The 18,168-nt window shown below is 44.5% G+C and overlaps 1 protein-coding gene and 1 long non-coding RNA gene across 3 annotated transcripts in view; one reads left to right on the top strand and one right to left on the bottom strand.

The window, feature by feature from the left end:
* Positions 1-18,168, top strand: part of LOC147571173 (uncharacterized) — a 265,869-nt gene that overhangs the window by 176,135 nt on the left and 71,566 nt on the right. The window lies entirely within an intron of this gene.
* On the bottom strand, positions 674-17,414 carry LOC147571175 (centriole and centriolar satellite protein OFD1-like). Its single transcript, XM_086696567.1, is given in 12 exon segments — positions 674-2,110; positions 2,113-2,564; positions 3,101-3,212; positions 3,769-3,899; positions 5,084-5,273; positions 6,502-6,593; positions 7,872-7,945; positions 10,489-10,608; positions 12,394-12,500; positions 14,537-14,710; positions 15,215-15,354; positions 17,307-17,414. Coding segments are annotated over 12 exon segments (2,007 nt in total). The 5' UTR covers positions 17,407-17,414; the 3' UTR covers positions 674-1,795.

The raw sequence follows: 18,168 nt of genomic DNA, 5'->3' as shown, positions 1-18,168 counted from the left end.
CCACACCAGTAAGTCAATCAGAATGAAAGCAATTACCAATGCCGTAATTGAGGCTTCTGGTGACAAGGAATAATTCAAACCCAAAGGTGCAAGCACTGAAAATATACAGGGAGAATTATTTCCCCTCTTTATATGAATTTTTATGGCTTGGCACTGAGCCCAACCAATTATTACTAAAGCCTTTGGGCAAAGGCTCAAAGCCAATGTAAGACACTAGGTGAAGCCTGACTCCTTCCCAATCAGATTAGGATGGCACAATGGGTCTATCACTTCTTGAAACATAGCAAGCCCAATGATCTAGATTCATTTCCAATTCTAAGGAAGCCACAGTATACCCACATCCAGAAAATTATTTTTATGAGAAGACCTCTCAAATTATAAGGATGTATTCCTCCACATTGTGGGGACTTTTCTTACTGTTCAAAAAGCTCTTGAAAGAAATGACATGTGGCCCACCATGAAGATGCTCACCAGACTCAGATTGTATAGTACAATGATTAGCCACAAAGCCAGCTCTCAGTGCCAGACCCTACACACCACCTCATAGACATTAGCCCACCTCAAAAACTATATAGGAAAACTGACAACTTCAAGGTGAAAAGAACAAACCAAGATGATAGAATGATAGATTATAACATATATCTCTCAGTAATAAAGAAACCCACTAGACAACTATCAATAAGAAAATAAATTATTTATATCATGGGCATTATGTGCAACCCAACAACTTGTAATCACATTATATGCATTGTTTTTTCAAACACAAATAGAATATTCACATAAACTACCCACATTATGTTAACAGAAATTCAGTACATTTGTTAAAATATCAACATTTACAGATTACAACAGCTGAATATAATAAATTTAAATTAGAAATAACAAAAATTTAAATTAAAAAATGTAAACAGGTATATTTTAAGACAGTACAAAACAGATTTCATTTTATTTTATTTCAGAGAGAGAGAGAGAGAGGACACAAGTAAGCAAGGGGCAGAAAGAGGAGGATCACCTGGAACAGAGCTCATGCTCATAAGGGCAGGGCTTGATGTCACCCAGAGTGGGGCATGAGCTCACTAGAAGCAGAGCATGAGGTCACCTGGAGCAAGGCTCAAGGTGAGGAGAGGGGCTCCAGCTCAACCAGAGCCAGGCACATGCTCACCCAAAGCTGGGTTCAAGCTCACCCAGAGCAGGACTAGTGCTCACCAGGAGCAGGGCACAAGCTCAACAAGAAGGGGGTTCCAGCTCATCTGAGGCAACGTTCATGCCCACTGATGCCACTCTCATTCTCACCAAGAGTGGTACACATGCTCACCTGAGCAGGGCTCTAGCTCAAGTGAAGCAGGGCCCAAGTTCATCTAGGCACAGGACTCAAGCTCACCTTGAGTAAAGCACAAAATAACCAGAAACAGGGTTCAAGGTCACCTGGAACGGGGCATGAAGTCACTCAGAGTGGGAATTGAAGTCACAGGGAGCAGGGCTAGAACTCAACTGGAGCAGGGCTCCAACTCACCTAGAGAGGGGTACTTATGTCATCCAGAGCTCAACACCAGCTCACCCAAAGTGGGGACATACTGAACTAGAGTGGGGCTTGAAGTCACCAACAACAGAGCTTGAACGCACCCAGAGCAGGCTTGAGGTCACTTAGAGAGGGGTACCAGCTCAGATGGAATGGGGGTTAGAGATCACCTGGAACAGGAACTAAGATCACCCAGAGTTGGTCACATGGGCACACTCAGGGGGGCTTGAGATCACATAGAACAGAGCATGAGGTCACACAGAGCAGGGCACGAGGTCAGACAAGTGGGGCTGTAAGTGACCCAGAGGGTGGCTTCTGCTCACCCAGTGCAAAGCTTGTGGTTGTTGGCTCCTTCCTGCCGTCCTGGACAGCACTCTCCCTCGGCTCAGAGGCCCTCTGAGCACCAGAAGCTTCCAAATGCAGAGCACCCCACAACCCTCTTGGCAGCTCACCTTCCAGATACGCTTTAGCAAGGAGGCTCCTTTTGGCCTTGGGCAGGGGAGTGGAGGAGAGGCGTCTGGAGGGCGTGCCCTTGTGCAGCCGCGCCTCAGAAGCGAAGCGCTGCTCCTGTCCTCCTCGGGTGTGCGTGCCAGAGGCTGCTCAGGGACAGCCGCGTCCTCTGCGGAAGTACGTCTTCCAGGGGAACTGGAAGTGGCCTTTTTGGGTGTTCCTGTCGTGTGCAGGGGTGGCGAGCTCGTGGTTGCTGAAGACCTTCCCGTGGGGTGTGGATGAACTCTTGGATGGTAAGTTCAGAAAGCTTTCTCCAGACGCTCGGCCTCATCCTCTAGCTCTTTCACCCTTGTCTTGGTCTTGGTTACAAACTCCAGGTCAGAATCGGGGAAACTACTCCTGGTGCTCGCACTTGGGTCACTTGCGATCCTTGACAGAAGCATGCCTGCCGTCAGCCTTTCCAGTCCGAAAGCATTTTTCAAGAAATCCCCGCTTACATCGTTGTGAGGTACCACCACGTTGCCACCCATTAATCCGCTGATGGGCCGATCGAGCAGAGAATTCTCTGGGTTGCGGTACACCTCGTTCTCTAGGGCTATGGGTTACAAAACGACAGTGTGAGAAAGGATGGGAAAAGGTGGAGGATAGAGTTAAAAGAGATCAAGAGCATTCTTTTGCAAAAATCAAAGTATTCAGGACAAACTCGCACATTCAACACTTTCTGAAGCTGCAGTCATGATCAACATTTATCAAGAGAGTGCATGTACCAGCTATGGCTTCACGGCCTGCTTTCTTCATGCAGAGGGGGGAGGGGGAGAGAGAAGTGGTGGGGGGATACAGAATCCTAAGCAGGCTCCAGGCTGAGCTGTAGGCACAGAGCCTGACATGGGCTCAATCCCACAACCGCAAGGTCATGACCTGAGCTGAAGTCGGACGCTTAACTGACTAAGCCACGCGGGTGCCCCAAGACAAGAGTTTTACTTGTAAGGTGACACATTACTATAGCTTTTCCCTACTGTGAGAATTACAACTTCACTGAATCATCATCATTACATGATCACAAGCATCAGAAGCTGCTCGCATTCTCTCTCCCACCTGTGCACCCTCACGCAAGTTAAAGAGGTCTCTAACCCGTCTGAGTTTGTTTCAGTTGCAATTTCAAATCAGCCACCTGTCTCATTAACCTCTTTATGCAATCTTCGTAATCAAGGATCTGGGCCTTCAGCTGTGCAGAACGTTCAATCTGCCAAGATTTAGAGAAGGAAAAGAAATCAATGTAAAACCAATCACACAGCATACTTCAAAAGGCACAATTCTCTCATCGGGCTGATTTTCTTCATCAATTTGGTCAATTCTCGGCAGCCGGACACCCATCACCCCCGGGGTCCAGATGAAACAACAACAGAACCCACTAGCAAGTTCCACACCTCCTTTTTCACTCCTCTCGAACAACAGCTACTCCAGCACAAGAGGCAGACGTCAGAAAGAGCATCAATACTGTTGCATCACAGCGGGGGAATCAGCTACTTTTACCAGGGAGCACCAACAGGGATTGGAAAACTGCGTGTTTGGGGCGGGGGGGGTTTACTTTCCTCTCGGTTTTATTACTATGGGGAACCTAAGGTCACACAACAGCTTGAGAGTTTTCTCCAAGGACAAAGAACACTGGGGGAGTAATCAGCAGACTGGGGGCTCATTTCTGATGCCACCGGCTGACGGGTGCCGGTGTGGCGCACACCGAGTCCCCAGGCCCACAGAGCAGCCCGCCCAGATGCCTGGGTGAGCCAGGCAGTACTCACTTCACTTTGCAGCTGCTTCTGCAGGTTCTGCCTGTGGATCTCAAACTCCTTATGCTCACACACGATAGCGTTCTCTGCTTTCTTTAGTTCTTTCTGAAAAGCCACCAGCTCTGGAGAAGGCTGAGCCAGGTCTGTGAAGGTAAAAAAGCCTGCTCGTCACCAGCCTCACATTTTCTCGTTTCACCTAACAAAAGCAGCTCAAGAGGCTTTACGTTGTTCTTCCCTTTGTACAGGATAGTAATTAAGGAGACTAAGAGCCATCTTAACTCACCAACTTCCCAACAAAAGAATTACTTTAAAAAAAGTTTATTTAAGTTTACTTATTTTGAGAGAGGCCGAGCACGCGTACGCATGCAAGCACTGAGGGACAGAGACAGGGAGAAAGAGAGAATCCCAAATAGGCTCCGCACTGTCAGTGCAGAGCCCGGCGCAAGGTCTCCAACTCATGAACTGCAAGATCATGACCTGAGCCAAAATCAAGAGTTAGTCACTTAACCGACTGAGCCACCCAGACGCCCCAGAACAAAAGAATTTAATGCACGTGACTGCACACTTCACAGCTCTCCAGGATTGTACTCCCAGTAAAAGAATTCTTTCAAATCCAGAAATTAACATGAAAGCCCACCAATCTGCCCTAGTACGCACAGAAGGCACAGGAGGAACCTGTCAGAACCTGCCAACGACTGCCCCGAGGTCCAGTCCGACCTGGGCATCTGTCAGCAGCACTCAGGGTCCAGGCAGAAAGCAGATGGTGTCCCAGTTCGGGTCATTGGAAGATCCTTTAATAAAGGGACTCACATCGGGTAGCCACGAAGGACAGTGTAGTTCCCCGGGGTACCGGGGCCCTGTTGTCAACACTCCTAGGGCCTAGAGGGTCAGGAGGGGAGGAATTCCCAGACCTGGAGAGCACGAGCAGGTACAGAGCCCTGAGAAGCCAAGGCCTGGGCTCCTGCCTGGCTGAGGCCCAGGGCCCGCCCTGGGCTACTGCACAGGAGGAGATGCAGAAGGGATCACAGCCACTTCGACCTCACTCTTTTCTCTCCCTCCAAGCACGGGAGTGTGTCCCCACTGGCCAAACCCAACCAGCATTCAGAGGGAAGGAGAGCCAAGGGCCACCCGGAGAGGCGTATTTATACAGTTGAAAACTTGTTAGTGACGCAATTTTGCGGCAGTGAGTGAAAAGAATGTACCTTCAATCCACGAAATTTTAGAAAATCTTCTCAATTGAAGCCTCCCTTACAGGGCAGTGAAGTTTCGGAATACTGAGCCAGTGTCAATCACAAAGGCATGCCAATCCAGACAAAACAAGACTTACGGTTTAGAAGGCGCAAGTTCTCATTTCTGGTCTCTCCCAGCTGTTGTTTAAGTAATTTATTTTGTGCCTGAAGCTCCAGTTTTCCTTGTTTCAGTAGCGAATAGTCACTCATTTCTTTCACCTTTTCATTCAGCAGGTGGTTTTGTTTGCTTATTGCCAAAGACTGGGTTCTGACCGACTCTAACTCAAGCTGGAATCGAAACAGAAACACCTGTATGTGAATGGTGACTTCACACTTCTAAGTAAAAATTGCCAGGCTGCCTGAACACTGAACATTTAAATTGAACACAATTTAATGAAGGTCACCTGACTGAAGTCTGTTTCTCTGCAACAAGATCCGAACTCCAACAATTCTTTTGCCCAAGAGCTGGGGCAGGAGGAAGCTCATCCAACTGCACCTGTGGAAGACCTGGTCCTACCAAGCACTAGCTTGGGGAATCTGAAGATCCCCATTTTCCAGGGGCCCAAAAAGGCAACCCCAGATTGCAGCAATACATTTCTTAAATACAAAAGGGTGATATTTCACTAATGCACTGTGGTGCTTTCCTCTTCTTAGTAAAAATATAGCTCAAGTGTGAGAAGCCTACAGAACTCTCTAGTAAGTAACTCCTTACAAAATATGTTCTGTATGTAAAATGCTACAAAAATATGTTCTGTGCATAAAATTTAAGTACCTAAAGTTCCGGCTCTGTCCTTCAGATAGCACACAAGTTTTTGTAATGTTTGTTTGCTTTTTTATTTAAGAGAGAGGCAGAGAGAGGGAGACACAGAATCCAAATCAGGCTCCAGGCTCCAAGCTGTCTGCACAGAGTCCAGCACAGGACTTGAACCCACAAACTGTGAGATCATGACCTGAGCCTAAGTTGGACACTTAAACGCCAGGTGTCCCGTAAACACACAACTTAATACAAGTCAAGTAACAATGGCATTTGAAAAGTGCATCTCATCAAGTTTTAAACTGGGAGATTCTGACTTCCTGACAAGAATTTTTTTCTGCCCTTGATGGCAAGGGAGAAGAGGCTGAGGTAGAAGCTAGTGCATACAAGCTGCATATGACATGCAAAACTCGGCTCCCCCAAATCCCTCCACAACCATGCATGGCGGGAACATCCCAGAGTTTACACATGAGGAGTCTGAGGTCACAGTGCTTGCCCAAAGGCACACAAGCAGAAAGAGAGAGACACAGGATTCAGGCAGGGATTAGGCCCCAAAAGACATCCTCTTCCTATGCTTCCCCAGGAGACAAAGATGGAAACAAAGAACTAGCAAATGAACTGAAGTGCAGCCATCACCTTGAGTCACACAGTAACAAGACCCAACACATCAAGAGGGTAACTTAAGATAAATCACACAGGACTGAAGCTCAAGTTTCATATATTGTCTAATGTCTAAATCAAAAGAAAAGACTTCACAATTACCTCAAGCTCTTTGACACGATTTATACAATGACTGAGTTCTTCCTTTTTTGAATTAATAGCCATCAGCTCCTCTTGCAAACATATAGCTTTTTCTGAAAGAAAGAGTCAACCAATCAACATCATCAGGTTTTCCTAGTGAATACACAAGTCATTTAATAATTTGTGGCCAGTATGTCAGACCTATGACCATTATTTCATTATCTGAATAGCAGATGTCAAGGTCAAAACAAATCAGCAGTAAGTAGGAAATAAGCCACGTTACTCAACAGGTAACAGGAAGTTAGTGTAACAGTCAGATATGTAGCAAGCCTCATCCTGCTGCAGAGAAGTCACCACTTATACCATCGGCTCTGAGCACAGGGCCCACATGCCAACAGGTCGGAATTTCCTTAAAGACAGATTTGTCCATTGTGATTTTGTACTTACTATTTTGTCATTTTCACTTCATCTAACACGGTCTATGAAGATGTATCATCAAAACCCTAATGTGCCAAATAGGTGATGGCACGGATACCTAAGTATCAGCCTCCACAAATTAACTGTGGAGGAGCAGACATACACTGGGTGACCTGGCCTGTCAGCATCATGTGCCTAGCCCTGGTTCACTCCCAAGAGTCCACTTGAAATTGTCACTAAAAGTTCTCTTCTTGTCATCGACAAAGTCCTAGAAATATATTAAGATGTCAAATATCTCAAAGACTGAAAAATTATTCAACTTTCCTACTCTCAAGCTGATGTATACAAGAGTTTAAGGGATTATATGTTAAGTAGGGGTGCCTGGGCCAGTAAGTTTGTTAAGCATCTGACTCTTGGTTTCGGGTCTGGCCATGATCTCACAGTTCTGTGAGTTCAATCCCCACACTTGCTCAGCACTGATGGGGCAGAGCTTATTTGGGATCTTCTCTGACCATCTCTCTCTCAAAATAAAAAAAAAATAAACTTAAAAAAAAAGATTATATGTCAAGTGAAAATATCATGAATCATAAAAATACATCAGAAGTAAAAGAAGTAAGAAACTGTATCACAGCGACACAGAAGTTAAAATTTTCCTGAAGTAAAAAATGAAGTGTCTTATGGTTAAGAGTAGTATTTACCAGATAGCAAAAAGTCGCTGGCACCTTGTTGATAATCACATCTATCAAAATACACAGAAATAAAGTTGGATAAAGCCCTGCTGATAAATCACTAACCTTAGTTCACAAAAATGTAGTAAAAAACAGTATTTTTTTATTTTGTAAAATTAACAAAAATCATGTCCTTTTTGCAGTAACACGAAGTGTAAGCAATGGCTTCTTGAGAATACAGAATAGACACTAGGAAGTTAACAGCCTATGTTAGTGTGGAAAAATACAGCTTGCCCCCAGAGTCACCTTTATTCTTCCTTTCATCTTCTATCAGCCTGTTAGTTCTAGCAATATAGTTGTCCTTGAGTTCAAGTTGATATCTGCAAGTCAGAAAAACTAAAATGAGGGGCGCCTGGGTGGCTTAGTGGGTTAAGCGTCCAACTTCAGCTCGGGTCATGATCTCATGATTTGTGAGTTCAAGCCCTCCATTGGGCTCTGTGCTGACAGCTCAGAGCCTGAAGCCTGCTTTGGAATATGTGTCTCCCTCTCACTCTGCTCCTCCCCTATCACACTCTGACTCTCTCTCTCTCTCTCTCTCAAAAATAAACATTAAAAAAAAAAAGAAAAACTAAAATGAGCTTGTCACTCTCCTGGATGGACTACTATCAATACCTGAGCTTATCTATGGGACCAGGGCACCAAAGGGCACTGAGAGTGACCACGTGCAAACCTCAGGCTCTCTCAAGACGAGAGCCAGGGATCTGAATTCTGAACGTGAAAGGTCCAGAGAACTCTGCTGTGACCCTGTAAATTCAATTCTCAAATGCAATCACACAAAATGAAGGGTCCTGTTCTTGTGAGGGAACCAAGGACAATTACTTCCCTGTTGGTCTCAACCGACACAAGGAACTAAATGAAGTTAAATTTCCAGTGTGCATGACAGACTCTAAATCCCAAATGACAACTGAGTCAGTTGGTTATTCACCTCTCCAGTCCTGTAATTCACCTGTCCTGTCTCCCGTCCCTAACAGAAGAACTTCTGCCCTTAGGGGCTGAGTACAGTCCTGAGAGACAACGGCCAACAGCATTAGCACTGAATTAGAGACACCCAAAGGCTCATCTTACAAGCTTAAGCCACCTCCACCAGCTGTTACCAGCTGACTTTCTGGTTCAGAGGTCAGAGAAAGCAGAGAGAGGCACTTGCGTGATATCCTCCCAATGAACACTTGCTGAAGCCATAAGTACACCCGAGGCCAAATGATACCCAACAATTCACTGTATCCATTGCTACACCAAGTTCACATATACAGTTTTCATTTATTTCCCACCATTTAATGACTAGAGCTACTTCAGTATTCACTACTATGTTAGAGGAGAGGACATAAAACCCATCATTTCAAAACTGATACAATGAAAATGGTGCTACTTTTTTAACAGAATTTTTTTAAACAATAACCTCCAGGGATGGCTCAGTTGATTGAGCATCTGAGTTTGGCTCAGGTCCTGGTCTCCCAGTTCATGAGTTTGAGCCCTGTGCTGGACTCTGTGCTGACAGCTCAGAGCCTAGAGCCTCCTTTGGATTCTGTGTCTCCCTCCCTCTCTCTCTGCCCCTCCCCTGCTTGTGTTCTCTCTCTTTCTCAAAAATAAAAACATTAAAAAAAAAACAAACAGCCTCCAGAAACCTTTGTGGGTACTATGTAATGGCATATCAATGACAAATTATAAGCAAGGCAATAAAAATGAGGCCAATGACTAAGAAACACCCAGGGAAGCTTAGTTGACTCTTCTCTTCACTACACATGCATTTACTCAATCAGTATTAACTGAGCACTTATTACGTGCCAGATGTTATACTGTGCACTAGAAAGTTACCATATGGGCTTAACGTCTTTGCATGAAGAGGTTATTCAGTGGGACACAAATTTCAGGCTATAAGAAAGCCACAGTGATCACATTCTCCTTTCCTATATTGTTTTTTGCTTCATAGAATTAACTGGGGTTTTTTTGGATTCTGATTCTGCAGAAGCCTGAAGAAATACAAGGCACATGTTCACTGACAAATACTATCACTAGTAGAAGACCAATGTATAAATCATTAGCTAGCCCCATCTTAGTGTCAGTATAATAAAAGATAACAGAAAGTGATTTTAGGGGTGTCTGGGTGGTTCAGTTGATTTAAGCATCTGACTTCAGCTCAGGTCATGACCTCACAGGTCATGGGTTCAGGCCCTGCATTGGGCTCTGTGCTGAGAGTTCAGAGCCTAGAGCCTGCTATAGATTCTGTGTCTCCCTCTGTCTGCCCCTCTCCCACTCTCACTCTGTCCCTCTCTCCCTTTCTCTCTCTTTCAAAAGTAAATAAATATTTAAAAAAATGAAAATGACTTTAATTTCAATGTTACAGATTCTCATCTGCGCGAACTGAGCAAGTCTTAAAGTGCCCTAAAAATTAAAGCAAACCACATACCCTCAGGAAGTGCCAGAGAAGCTACAAGTAAGAATGAGGGGTGCCTGAGTGGCTCAGTTGGTTGAGCATCCAGCTTTAGCTCAGATCATGATCTCATGGTTCATGAGTTTGAGCCCTGTGTCAAGCTCTGTGCTGACAGCTCAGAGCCAGAAGCCTGCTTCAGATTCTGTGTCTCCTCTTTCTCTGCCCCTCCCCCTGCTTGAGCTGTGTCTCGCTCTCTCAAAAATAAACAAACGTTAACATTTTTTTTTTTTAAATGAGCAGAGGATGCCATTCTCTATATGTACCTTTCCAACCTATCTTAAATACTCACGAGAAAGGCTGGACTACCAATGACAACATAGATGTTTTTCAACCCTCAATTTTGCCATCAACCATCGGCTCTATCTACTTCATCAGTGTGGCCATGTTTCCAGCAACTTAATTCAGACACAGGATTTAACAAGGCCAAGCAATTACTTGAGCAGCTCATTCTTGAGCTTCTGGTCATAGGTCTCCTCAATACTCTGGACATTCAGCTCCCGTTTCCTAAGTGCATCGCTTGCTCTTTTATTTTTTTCTTCTTGTAGCCGCTGAGCCCTGCAATTAGCCAAAGAGAAAGAAAGCAGGTAAGAAAACCCCAACATCGGAAGTAACACATTTAGAGGGAAAGAGACACCTTGTGTTTTTAGCTCCAGAGTAAAACCTTCACAAGGCCTCCCTGCTGGGAAGTGAACTGAAAGAGCCAGAAGTCCATCTACTTTACGAACTGACTTAGTTCATTAGCTAGCAGATGGCCTTCTATGGCGGCACCTGGCTAAGGGGAGTGTCAATGCGTGGTGACCAAAGTGGTTTCTTACTTTTCTACACTTACAGGAGAGAACCCACACTCAAAAAGGGGGGTACAGGGGACAAAGGGTCACAATCAACTGAGGGGTGAAAGAAGGATGCTTTTAGTTACAAAGCCACAAAGCCAACTTTAGTGTACCTTAAGTGTTTGTTTCTTCTAGACTGTTATTTCTAACTGTGAGAGTTAACTGGTCCCTAAAAATTAGAGGTGGAAGATTCGTTTTGGGCATCCCTTATCTATTGACTGAAGATGCCGAAAACAGAAGGTAGGCCCATCAGAACCTCCAAATCCGAAGAATGGAGTGCTTTTCATGGGAAGACCCTCAATCAGCTACAAAACCAATTCCAGAGCCAGGAATCAGGTTCACAGGCAGTTAGACCAAACCACAGGGATGGGAGGGCTCCCGGCCAAGCATAAAGGCTTGCTGTTAGGGCTCCCTCTGCTGCCCCATCTGTACAGCAAAGGACGAGTAAATCCATTCACTTCAGTTAATGTGCTTACAAGGGAGAAGCAGGGCAAACAGAGGTTCAAGAAGTGGTTACATAATCATGATTATACAATCCAGAATCTGCCCAAACTTTGTCCCTTTTCTTTTCTCTCACATTAGCAAACTGCCACTTGAGAATTCCCAAAGAGAGTAAGGTAGGAAGAAATCAAATGAACAGAACTTACGTAAATGAAAAACATTAATAAAGACAAAGACAAACCTCTTAAATAAAATAGGGTTCCTGGAATATTTCGAGTTTCAAGACGCCAAATGGGAAAGAAAGCTTAATTCCACCAACTACAGACTGGGGAGCTTGCTCTTAATCCCAGCTGAGATATGAAGGAGGATACAGATGTGAGCACTTAGGGAAAGGAACACACACACCAAGAGAAATGGTTTCACCCAGGGGTGCCTGGGTGGCTCAGCGTGTGGCTAAGCGTCCGACTTTGGCTCAGGTTCTAACTGTGCAGTTCAGGAGTTCAAGCCCCTGGTCAGGCTCTGTGCTGACAGCCAAGAGCCTGGAGCCTGCTTCAGATTCTGTCTCCCTCTCTCTCTGCCTCTCCGCAATTGGTACTAAGAAAAAACAAACAAACAAAAAAAAACCAAACAACCACCAGTAGTTTCTTCGCCCAGTAGGAGTTGAGTCAGAGCCACCGTCTTCCCCCTCCCCCGACAGCAGCAGTGCAGGAGAGGGCGGCAGGTCCGGGTATCTGGAATTGTTACTTTGCACACATGCAGCTACTGGATGTGAATAAATGGATGTAAGTGAGAAACATGGCATTTGTTCAAGCATTATCAGCTTCTTCAAGTCACGTGTCTGGTCATACTGTAGCCCGATGATGGCATCTCACTCTGCTTTTCATTCTAATGTGTACTAGTTCATAAGTGAAACCCTAGTCTTTCTCTTCATTTGTGCCTTTTAAAGCTAGGTGGGATCCCCTTTACAAGTGAACACTCTATTTGGCAGTTAACATCAGACTATTAAGACGTGTATTTAGTTCTTTTGAATCGTCATTCTGAATATCCCAAACGAACACACGTTACTCACAATTCAAAAGCTTCCATTCTTTGCTTCAGCTCTGCTTCTCTGCCTCTTAGCACATCTATATCTTTGAGGAGAAGCTGTCTCTGAGCATAAATCTCCTTGGTTTCAATCTGTGTGCAAAACCGTTAGTTTTCAGCAAGCAAGCTAAAGATACAACAGATCTGAACTAATATAGTGCTTCCTCAATTCCAGAGAACTACAGATACTTAGGGTTACAATTTCACTTTCAAGAGGTTCTGATCAGGGTACTCTTTTTGCCCATTTAGCTACCCAAATATGTATTCCGTCCTTCAATGACTGTTCAGTTCCATTATCATATATTCCTAATATTTCTGCTCTATTTACTCTACCTAATGGACATCTCTCAGACACTTAACATTTGGACAAGTGCATCAGCATGAGGAAAATGACACAGAATGTGCATGTAGCAATAAAAATTCCAAAGAATAGAATTCTCCTGGTTCTGTCGTCTGAAAGTTTCAGTTCATAGGTTATTCTCATTCAGGGTTAACAAGCTGAATGAACAGGCCACACTTCCATTTGTGTGTTCACTGAGCAAGGCTTCATGGAGTACCTGGCATGTGTCTAACAGCACACTCAGAACTAGAGGAAGACGAACAGATAGAGTTCCAATCTTTCCAAAATTCAGTTTAGTCAGGGAAAGAGAGAGAGAAATTATCACACTAGGATGTGATGACTTTTATAACTAAAATACTTCAGGACTGTGGCAGGAACAGCACCTGAGTGAGTCAGGGAAGGCATTACAAGGAAGTGACACAGCACCTGGATTTTGAAGGCCAAGAGGGTTTCATCAGGGGCACAAGAAGGGCATTGCAGGTGGTGGAATAAAGCCAGAATGCTTGGTATGAGGATGGCCATCTTGTCCAGAGCCTTCAGAGAATCAGCAAACTCAATGAATATTCTGGTCTGGTAACTGATCTGAACTAGTCAGTCACCCATCTTGAGGATGCGGTTGTTAATGTAAACACCATCCAATCATCTCAAAGACAGTGGTTCCAACATCGATTTTTCTAAGAACCCCATCAACAGAAATTGTACACAAAATCGTATCACATGACTGGGTCTTTCTGAGAAGCCAGAAGCAAGGATGGGTGCTGGGAGGGAGTCCTTCAACTTTTGAGGTCTCCACATAGCAGTGGTTCCAGCTGGACACAGGAAACTGTGTCCCAAATCCAGGCTGGTCTAAGACAGCTGCTTGGGAAAGGAACCAGTTTTTCCTGAAAGAGTGGACCCCATCCCTCCTGCCACTCCTTGCCCTTTCCACCTCCTGTCCAGTCACTTTCTGGGAAAGATCAAATGACCATTTCACAATCCTAGACTCTGCTACTCCAGGGACCCTCAACCCCTGTGACCCAAGGGCAGCATGCTGTACTTTGTTTCTAGTCTCCACACAACATCTCAACCTGCAGCCCTGTCCTCTGGGCCCACGCTTACTTTTCTGTCAGTGTTCTGACATCTCATCCTGGATGCCTCGGAGACTGGACACAGCCCTGTCTCCCTCCACCCTGGGTTAGTAGTCACCCACCATCCCCCTGGCCCCTTTCACTATCCCACCGAACCCCAATGTCCTCAATCCAATAGGCTGCACTTCTCAAGCCAAGTAAACTCAGCTCTGTCAGGTCCACTCCCCAAGCGCCTCCTCCCTCGCTAATCTTACAGACTCTACCACACCAACTGCCTACAAGCAGTTGGTTCAGTCCACTACAGCTGCAGGCTGCCCGTGTCACAGCCAGGTCCTCCACACAGCTCTGCCACTCCGGCCTACTTCAGAGGGCTGCAAGGCCCCCAACCCCACGCAGCCGTTCCACACTGATCCTCTCCTCGAGGCTGCCCCCCAGCCCTCCGATCTGCCCAAGAGGAGAGAGCATGTTCAGCGGGGAGTTTTGCCCATTCCCAACATGGAAGCTAGCACCCGCAGTCCCTTCCTCCCAGCACTCTCCGGGGAGGAAGTCTCCATAACCTTTTCAAGGCCAGTCCTACCACTTGTGCTCTTGACCTCCATCCCTCATACACCTGTAGGGCTTGATCTTGGCTAACCAACTGTCACAACCCACTCTAGGGCCTGAAGCCCATCTACAAACAGCCACAGGAAATAGACACCTGGCAAAGAATTGTAAAATCTTACCTCTTGGTGCTTCTGAATTCTCTCAAGAGACAACTTTTCCCGAGAAATAAGGGCATCAGATTTTGCTTGACAAGCTCTCTCCAATTCGTTCCGGAACTCAGCCAATTCCCTCTCAGACTTTCTTTTCTCTTCCATTTTAATTTTTGCTATTTCAGTATCTTTAAAATACTTTAACTGCGAATCGATCACCAATTATTATAAATACTGAAACTATACTAAGAAAATAACTTCTCTCTTCATGGTTAGGTTTAACACTAATGCTCTAAATATACTTAGTTTAACTCATCTTTAGTTTCATCTCATTCACGTACCTGTAGAATTCACTCAAAAGACATAAAAAATGACACCAGTTGGAAAGAAAAATCATGTCTAACAGTATATCACATTTGTTAATAAAAATTCTCTATTTTTCCCCCCATACCCAAGATGAAGACACCATAGGACACCTGGGTGGCTTAGTTGGTGAAACATCTTGACTTCTTGATTTCGGCTCAGTTCATGATCTCATGGTTCATGAGTTCAAACACCAAGTCAGGCTCTGTGCTGACAGTGTGGAGCTTGCTTAGGATTCTCTCTTGCCCTATCTCTGCCCCCTCCCCTGCTTACACTCACTCACAAAATAAACTTAAATTTAAAAAAAGACCTTCAAGACAAGCACAGCAACAAGATACAGCTCACCTTTTGACACATTTCTGCCCGAAGCTGCTGTTCCATTTCTCTCTTATGTTCATTTAACTTTACTTCTAAGGATTCTAACTTTGGACGACGTTGAGGGTAAGCACCTGCAAACTCATCGTCAATAAGCTGAAGCTTCTCCACTGTTAAAACAACATAGGAAATTAGCATGGAGAACTGCAGGCAGTTGAGCAAGAGGCTAGAGCTCTGTTTAAAAGCAGAGTATACTTAGGGGCAACTGGAGGGATGTCTGCAATTTACTTTGAAACGCCACAAAATTAAGATGGATTAATGGATGGGTCGGATAAGCGATCAGGCAAGGAGGATACAAATTTACCGGGTAAGTCTAGGTATACAAGTGTTCACTGTACAACCGTTTCCACCATTCTTTACATCGGAAATTCTCACCATCCAATGTCAGGGGGAAAGAAAGCCAAGAGTGCAACTTAAGTCAGAAAACACTGGCATCTCTTCCCAGACCCTAAGTGCCAAGGCAGAGAGTGCTTTTAATGGACTGTGGTTAAAGTCGACTGACACGTTCAAAACACGGACCTTAAAATAAATCAAAGGTCACGTATTTTGACTCCTCTGCTTTGCAGAGAAGGAAGCAGATGCCCATATAGTTTAAATGAGTCCCAGAGGGCTAAGCAACTGTGTAAGGGTAGGACTGGGGCTGCAAGCTCGTCTGTTGCTGGGCTGTCATTCTAGTGCCCTCTCCAGTAGACCCACAGCCCCCACAACAGCTGAGGGCCAGCATCAACCGACCGCAAACCCGGACTTGCAGGATGAGCTCGATCGTGGAGAACACCACCCGCCAAAAAGGATGCACCGGACAAGGCGGCTGACACAAGTAGTTTAAAAAGATTGGCAGCGTCCGTCTTTTTAGAGAACTTTCAACAGGTTTTCCATTTACTCTTCTGGGTTTTCCAAATGCTTTACAATTGTGCCGTCCAATACAGGACTCTCTAGCCACATGTGGCCATGGGGTACATGAAATAGGACCAGTTCGAATTGAGAGGTGCTCTAAGTGTAAACACCAGATTTCAAAGATGGAGCATGGAAATTTTATATAAAATAATACCATTAACGTTTTTTGTATCAATTATATGTTGGAATATTTTGGACATACTGGGTTAAATAAAATATATTAAAATAAATTCACCTGTTCCCCCCCACCCCCACTATGGCTACTAGAAAATTAACCGTAACATATGTGGCTATTATTGGACAGAACCACTCTAGAATAAGCATGTACCATGTTCCCAATGGAATAAAACGTAGCCCAAAAATAAAGACCTAGTCATACAGTTTAGCTTTTACAAATTATAGACTTCTCTTCTTACATGTTAAAAGTACTCTGGAGGGGACAAGACGACTCAGGAGGGGCCAAGAAACTGATTAATCACATAATTTTAGACAATTTGGACTCTAGGGGTGCCTGGGTGGCTCAGTTGGTTAAACAGCTGACTTCGGCTCAGGTCATGATCTCCTGGTTTGTAGGTTTGACCCCCACATCAGGCTCTGTCGGCTCTGTGGACAGCTAGGAGCCTGGAGTCTGCTTCAGATTCTGGGTCTCCCTCTCTCTCTCTCTGCCCATCTCCTGCTCATGCTGTCTCTCTCTCTTTCTCTCTCAGAAATAAAGAAACATTAAAAAAAAAAAAAGAAATTTGGACTCTACTATTCTGACCCAGAAGGAGTGTTTCCAAGTTGCACTTCCTCTGGGGACCCCCACTTTCTGAGCTCTAAACCAAAGTGATACACTGCTGACTTCTCTAGTTTTCTCCTCAAGGCACGCAGTCAAGGATTTCCTCACTTAGTGGGTATAAATTCAAGTTAGAGGAGACCTAGGGAAGAACCTCCCAGTTGAACCCAACACACAAAGAAGCACTTGGGCCTTCGGAGAGGGAAGGGCAGTGCAGGTGAGCAGTCCTGGCTGCATCCTGTGAGGCTTCCAGAGGAAGGAGTGCGCCTGTGCCCCCTGGGGCTTGCACCCCTCCAGGGCAAGGAACAGACCCACAGTACAGCACATCAGGTCCTTTCCTTCATTTGAGGAGAAAACAGAAACATTCAAATTCTGAAGGAGAGCCACAGTTACCAAGAGAGTCTTTGCTAGGAAATGTTGAACTTGTCTGAGTTCCCACATCACAGCTCTTTCTGGACTGATGATATTCTTCCATTTCTCTTAAAAACTGCATGAGAAAACCTACAAGACACAAAGTGTATGATACAGTTTTGCTGCGAAACTTTTCTCATTCAACCATTGCATCAACCTTGTTTCTATGATATTGGTTTTTAAACATTCTAGATCTTCTAAGAATAATTTCTTTTTGCAAACGTGACACAAAACCTATGAGCAATAATGAGAAATATTTATCAAACAACGAAAGAATTAGAAACCTATATGGCATGAAATGAAGTCAAAAGACAAGTGATACACTGGAAAAAAATATTTGCGAGGATATGGAGACAGAGAAGTAATTTTCATAATATCAAAGAGCTCTTTTAAGTCAGAAAAAAATGGAAAAATTAGACAAAACATGGAGAAAGTTTATGCAAAAAAAAGTGTCAGAAAAACATGATCTAAACCAACAAACACTGCACTGTTCGTGCAATGCAAACTGCTGCAACTGAAACAGTATGGAGGTTCCTCAAAAAACTAAAAATTAAACTACTCTATGACCCAGAAATTGCACTACTAGGCATTTATCCAAACGATACAAAAATGCTGATTCATAGGGGAACATGCACCCCAATGTTTATAGCAGCACTATCAACAATAGCCATATTATGCAAAAAGCCCATATGTCCATCAATTGATGAATGGATAAAGAAGATGGGGTGTGTATATCTGTATGTATACATATATAGTGTATACATATACACATGTGTATGTACATATGTATATATGTAGTGTACGTATAGTGTATGTATACATATACACAATGGAATATGACTTG

This window comes from Puma concolor, unplaced genomic scaffold (assembly GCF_028749965.1).
Source record: "Puma concolor isolate L17-30 unplaced genomic scaffold, mPumCon1.1.hap2 unalloc_scaffold_5, whole genome shotgun sequence".
NCBI classification, from domain to species: Eukaryota; Metazoa; Chordata; class Mammalia; order Carnivora; family Felidae; genus Puma; species Puma concolor.
The sequence above is the reverse complement of the archived record's forward strand: the minus strand, read 5'-3'. Positions and strand labels throughout refer to the sequence as shown.